The sequence below is a fragment of the Rhipicephalus microplus genome, unplaced genomic scaffold (assembly GCF_043290135.1).
Source record: "Rhipicephalus microplus isolate Deutch F79 unplaced genomic scaffold, USDA_Rmic scaffold_12, whole genome shotgun sequence".
Taxonomy (NCBI): Eukaryota; Metazoa; Arthropoda; class Arachnida; order Ixodida; family Ixodidae; genus Rhipicephalus; species Rhipicephalus microplus.
In genome coordinates this window covers 25,726,170-25,732,647 of record NW_027464585.1, presented here as the reverse complement: position 1 = coordinate 25,732,647, position 6,478 = coordinate 25,726,170, and the positions used below count along the sequence as shown (strand labels likewise).

The window sequence follows — 6,478 nt, the reverse complement described above, 5'->3', positions numbered from 1 at the left end:
CTCAAAGGTCACGCCTCATAAAGTTTCGAAACCATCTTTTGCCAAGGCCATGTCTGCAGTAGAAAATACTGTAAACAGGGCACCAGAAACAGCTGCTGCCAACGATGATGCTCAACTTGTAACCATGCTTAAAATGCTTGTTAACGACGTCAGATCTCTTATAGCGGGTCATCAAATTCCAGTAGCATTAGCCGCACAACAGCTCGTGGAGGCTCTCGTTCCAGTTTTTGAGAGTCTTCACTAAAAACAACATGAACATCTGTCGCAAGCCCCGTTTCTATGTGCTGCAATGGAACGTCAGGTCTCTACGACCGCGCCAACCTGATCTCCTTCTTAGACTCCTTGCAATGAAGAATCCGCTGGGTGTTATAGCTCTCCAAGAAAGCAATGTGAGAAATGATGAGCTCAGACTTCCGGGTTACGTGTGCCTTCACAGCAATACCCGACGCACGGTAATGGCGTGTGCATCTTTCCAGTGTACAGACACCACGCTTCAACGCAATGCTTCGAAAGCGTCATTGTACATACGATCATATGTTCATTTCGCAGTGATCGATGCAAGTGACCTCTGCGAAGCCAACTTTGAATGTGTAGCAGTTGCTATTGGTCTGATGTTGAATTCCAATGGCGGAGTCAGTGCAGCCGACCGACTTCGCGAGCGAGCACTCGACTCTGTCGTAGAGCAAATCCTCCAAATCCACCATCAGAACACAACCCGCCCTGCTAGAGCAAGGCGGAAGCTGCCACGTTACCCAGGATACCTTGCGCGTGGTCTCTTCCGCTGTCTGTTTCCCACGTGGTTTACCAGCATTGCCGCATCGTTCGTTTGCTTGTTCAGCGCTATTCACCTGTGTGGAATGGATATCACGCCAAGCGTGCAACAGCTATTGTCCACGATGTCTGCGATGGTGACCACGCAGTATGCAGAGCAACATGGTAAGTGTCTCCTCAATTTCAACACTGTGCTGTAATTGTAAGTTGAATGCAACACACGTGTTGCGTGGAGCGATTGCCTGCACGCGCTATGTTCATGTTGCAACGTTGCTCTACTGCTGATGCGATCGTGTCAATGAAACGCATCGCATGCGTCATACCGTTGTTCGTTTGCCTGTGTCCGTGGAGAACGAAAACCTTCGCCGCATTGATTGCACAAACACCGCTGTAAATATACAGCCAAAAGTAAACGTGCGCGCGACGCCGCTGTTCTTGCACGGAACGGCGTCATTAGTAAGAAGCGACTTCCTATCACTTTAGAATGCAGCCACACGAATAGAAACGAACCGCGTTGGTGACAAGCGTGTTTGGTATAAGGGCAATTCGACCGATCTTCCACTGAAACAATTTTTTTCTGCCCCCTACTCCGCTCCCGCGGCGAATCTCCCGATTTCAGAAATCCCTAGGTTGGCAGGTACGCATTTGCGGCGAGATACCTCCAAAGTAACGCTTTTACCGTACAAGCACAACGCAACACGAGCGTTTCAGTACTGCACTACTATGTGACAAGTTCCAGTGCACTCGCCTTTCAGTGGAAGTGGCGCAGAAGCAGTTGTCTGTCTTTATATGTCTCGAAGAAACTATAAGCCAGTGTTATGCACCCGAGAATTTGACTCCCAGGAAATTTTAGCTGCAGAGGTAGCAGCGTAAGTGCATGTTCTGCTATCTAATGGTTTGGCAATGTTACCAAGGTCAGGACATTGAGCACATTCAAATTAGGAATCGGTCTCAGTCCACAGAAATTAAGTTGCTTTTCCTGGAGTGTCACTGCCTGTTTCAGGCCTGAAAGATCGTGCTTCATTTTGATTAACAGTCAGCTGATCAGAAACTCTGTGCATCATGATGAGAGTGTGCAATTCAATCAAGAATGTGCACAATGTGTTGAGCTACTGCTGAAGAACTTGCATGCCACCATGTATGCTTACGTGAAATTGTTATTCAAAATTTTGTGTCGTAATGAGATAGCATAGCAAACATAGAGTTACTGTCTTGTGAAGCTGTGTTAGGAAGCCTCACATCGCTTAGCTTAATTGCATACATAGTTGCATGAAATTCACATGGTGCTTTAATGTACAGCAATTTGTGTCACAGAACACGAATCGTTGGTCGTTATGTCGCTTTATGTATGCCAGCTGTATGAATAACAATGCATTTCGTTTTTCCATTCACAGTGCCGGAACACAGCCAAAAGAGCGAGCAACGCAGTGAGTCCATTTATTTATTTATTTAGAGAATACTGCAGGCCCATTTAGAGGCCCTAGCAGGAGAGGTTACAAATGCATTCAAGTAATGAATTATACATGATATATACAGTTAGATCAGTGCAAAGAACACCAAGCACTGTAACGACAAAAATCAAAGTAGAAAAATCGATATCAACAGAAACTAAAACAGGTTGGTGCCTATATATGCCTATAAGCTTTACATTAATACCAACACAGCAGAATACAACAACTCTTAACACCTGTGTCGGGTGACGTGCAACTGGTAACGTCTGTACAAATGTCTCAAGCACTTTTTTTTTCAGGTACAGGCTGTGAGTGGACGGCGCGAGAAACAAAGCTGTTGCTCGACTACTACCAGCAGTATTTTTCCCAAATTGGGCCAATGAAGAAATTTAAAAATAAAAAGGCAATGTTTGCCAAAATAGCGGCCAACATCACAGAGGCTGTCGGGGTCCCTGAAACAGGGGACCAGTGCTGCAGCCGCTACAAAACAGTCATGCGACGAAAAAGAAGCGCTGCAGCACATAACAACAAATCGGGGAATTCTCCTTGCGACGTTCCCTTTGAAGACGACATAGCCAAAATACGTTGGCTAGATGACAGCCTTGAGCCAGAAGAGCTCAGGGACAGCTCTGGAATAGTCTCTATTAAAAGACCGCCCAGCCAAGCGTCGACGAGCCAATCGTCGACAAGCCAAGCATCGAGGAGCCAGGAGCTGACAAGCCAAGGTTCAACTAGCCAGGAGTTGACCAGCACAACGAAGGAACCTGAGCCCGAAAAGCCGAAACTCTCGGCTTCTAGAATGCTGGAAATGAATCACTTCTTTGGTGAAATGAGCAAAATTCAGGAAGAAAAAGAAAAAAAACGAACTGAACTCGAGATTGAAAGAAGGAAGCGTCATGAAGAGAGGCAAGAACAGAAGGAGCGCATTCGGCAAGAAAAAGCAAAACAGCATGAAGAAAAAATGAAGCTTTTGAGCCGCTTTTTTGGCTTAGACAATGAATGATTTCAGTGGCCTAAAATACTATTAGCATGTTGAAATAAAATGTGCTGTGCAAAACATGTGCTTGTGTATATAAAGGGGGCTGCGCATTGGTGCACACACACAGCCTCCCAACTACTGTGGGGAACTAAAGGGCTAGTTCCGACAAAACAGAGAATTATGGTGTTATTTCCCACAATCACTTCGCAGGAGCTTAGTCAAGACCTTTGCACGCTTAATTTCGCCAAGCTTGTGCAAAGCTCGCTCCTCATCAGTTTTATCACGGTGGTTATCAGTGCAGTTCTCCCACTGAATAGCATTGGGTGCTCCATCATCATCATTATCATCATCTGGCTCTTCATCACCGTAATCAATGCACAAGTTATGATGGATACAGCAGCTTATGATAAACTTATTGAGCCAGTGGATAGTGCGCAACTCCAGGTACATGAGCTGCCTGAAGCACTTCTTGAGTGTGCTGAATGCATTTTCAATGAGCACTCGTGTGCCTGAAAACTTAAAATTGAAGCCTTTTTGTTGCTGATTCATTGCACCATAATCCCTGTATGGTGTCAACAGGTACTCCCGCAGCGGATATGCTGCGTCCCCTAATATATGATAACGGCCCTGACATACTGAAGCTATGTTCTTTGAAAGAGGCGATAAGCTAAACACATGAGAATCGTGCATTTTGCTGGAGGTTCCAGTGAACGCATCGAGGAAACGCCTCTTGTGGTCACAGACGGCTTGCAGCGTTAGTGAAAGGTAATGGTGCCTGTTGCAGTATGTGGAGGCAACCTTGTTGACTGGGCACTGTATCTTGACATTACAATCCATCTATACAGCCAATAACAGCAGGCATTCCAGACACCTGCAAGCAAGTTGTACTCTTCTAATGAGTGATATCATCCATGCCTGAGCAAGAAATGAGCATTTGCGAGGAGTTTTAACAGGAAATACTGGTGCTCAAGCCCATTAACTCACAATCACAGCATACGCTTCATGACTGAACACAATATATTTCATGTTAAAGATGCAAAATGCAAACCAAGTTCAACTTTGAGAACTAGTTATGATAACATACATTGCTGTCCACACCATATACTACACGTTTTCTTGCTATCCACCTCTCTTTTTACAATGGTAAAATGGGAGAGAAAAGAAAACAAAGCCTGCGTATGTTTTTTCCTAAAGGGAGTTGAAGTACGTAATCGCAATTTAATTCTTAAATTTAAAACTAAACCTCGTCCGTATTGTATCGTACATCTGAACAGAAATGACAAAGCATGCAGCATCATCTGCGTGCAAGGAATCGACTGTGACTGCAGGAGAGACACAAGTTGAATGTTTCGAACACAACTGGATGAAGCTCGGTATTATCATCACCACCTATAACATTTTTCTTAAAGTCTCACCTCAGCGTAAAATTGAGCTTGAAATAACCCACAATAAAATGTGCACTCGTGTTTGTGATATGATCAATATAGTTTGGCCAGCCAATATTATTGGTCCTCACGATAAATAAAATCAAAACAAACCATCTCAAAACTGCTAGTGAGGTTCTCCAAGTCTGCGGGAAACTTGATCACCGATGGTCCCAGCGTCATCAGGAACTGCGCTACTCTCTGAAGAACTCTGTACACGGTGCTTTCTCACATGTCGAAACGGCTTGCCACGTCTCGCATGCAGGTTTTGTTGGCCACGTACCTGCGCAGGGGGATTACAGGTACCCGAAAGAAAAAAAAACAGCTTCAGATCACACTGCACTGTAAGCAACAGACTCATAGTCAAATGCGTTCTTGTGTAGGCATCGTACCAAGAAAAAAAGGGGGTGAAGGTGGGGAGGCGTAACTAACCAGATAAATGTCAAGACATGCGTTTCCGCGGATTTCGCTTGAACTCCTCCGTGTGTGCTCGAAGGGCACATTGACGAGACAGCAAACTCCGCGACCAACTTTTCGGCCACAGGTCGAGCCAGCCTAAAGTGCCTCCGGAACTGCTCAAGAAAAGAAACAAACGAAAACACCACAACGTGTTAAACCTTGAGCATAATGCTTTCCTTCTTTTTTTTATTTTTTTACCTCGTGGTCCGAGTACTGCCGAACGACGTCCTCGATGAAACCGACGACTTTGGGCCTCTTCGCGGGAATGCAGAACAACTTGTTGAATTCCCGCTCGTAAGCGCAAGCTTTAGCGTCGCTGTCACTGTCCGACGAATCACTCGTGTCGGTACTTGAGCTTTCCGACTCAGAGCTGTCGCTATCGAGTAGCAGAAGCATTGCCGCACGCTTTGCCGAGGGAGCCGAGCCGTCCATGACGTCCGCCATTATCAACACAACTCGCGCCGCGCCACCCGCGCCCCCAAGCAGGCAAACGTGTTAAAGGAAATGCGTCACGCTGAGTTCCGGTCCACTCCACTGATTTCGGCGGAGCAGTTTTTCCTGCTCCACGGAGGAACTCCCGCTCTGAATCCCCTCCGGCTCTCTCATTGGAACTTTTGACTCTCGCTCTCACTCTGTCATTGGAACACACTTCCTCTGAAAGGAGCAGAAAAACTTGCTCCGACTCCGCCATTGGAATTCAACATGAGGAACACAACTACGACTGTACCAAGCACAGATTTTCGGCCCGCGATCTTCGGACATCACATTGCTGAAGTGCCTGCCATCTCGGTGTGGCTCGTCATTTCTGCTGTGTAGAGATTTCAATGCCCATCATCCTCGTTGGTGTTGTCGCCCAGAAGACAATCGTGGAGTGGAAATCAATTAGCTCTTTGTTAAACATTATCTGCAGACTCTTAATGATGACTCATTCACTTTTGTCGGCACAGGAAAGGCACAATCCACCATTGATCTTGCCATATCAACGAGAGATGTTTTACTTGGTCAAGCGAAGCTGACCCATGAAGCTCAGATCATCTGCCCATTTCACTTCACTTCACTTTATTTCCTTAAAGACCGCCGAGGGGGTATTACATAAGGGGTGGGTTAACAAATAAATTTTTTTTATTGACACGGGTTTTCATTGCGAAAGACGTGCAGACAGTTGGTCGAAAAATGTTGATGGACAGGAAATGGCCACGACGTCGTGGGGAGATCATTCCAGTCGTGTGCAGTCCGTACAAAAAAGGACATAGAAAAAGTGGTCGTTCTAATGCGTGGACGGGCAACTTGAAGTGGATGTCTAGTGCGGTGAGATATGCGGGCTGGTGGAACAATGTAGGGATGACGGAATGGGCTGTGAAAAATTGTCTGAAACAGGCAGAGGCTGCGAATGC

At 46.0% G+C, this 6,478-nt stretch overlaps 2 protein-coding genes across 2 annotated transcripts; one reads left to right on the top strand and one right to left on the bottom strand.

Moving 5' to 3' along the window:
- Positions 1–831: 831 nt before the first annotated feature.
- LOC142783776 (uncharacterized) lies at positions 832–3,225 on the top strand. Its single transcript, XM_075882344.1, has 3 exons — positions 832–936; positions 2,166–2,198; positions 2,522–3,225. The coding sequence occupies exons 1-3, from the start codon at positions 858–860 to the stop codon at positions 3,223–3,225; spliced, it is 816 nt and encodes a 271-aa protein (XP_075738459.1). The 5' UTR covers positions 832–857.
- Positions 3,226–4,781: 1,556 nt separating this feature from the next.
- LOC142783741 (uncharacterized) lies at positions 4,782–5,510 on the bottom strand. The gene is made up of 3 exons (XM_075882322.1): positions 5,283–5,510; positions 5,058–5,197; positions 4,782–4,908 (listed from the first exon to the last, which is right to left on the bottom strand). The coding sequence occupies exons 1-3, from the start codon at positions 5,478–5,480 to the stop codon at positions 4,854–4,856; spliced, it is 393 nt and encodes a 130-aa protein (XP_075738437.1). The 5' UTR covers positions 5,481–5,510; the 3' UTR covers positions 4,782–4,853.
- Positions 5,511–6,478: the final 968 nt, after the last annotated feature.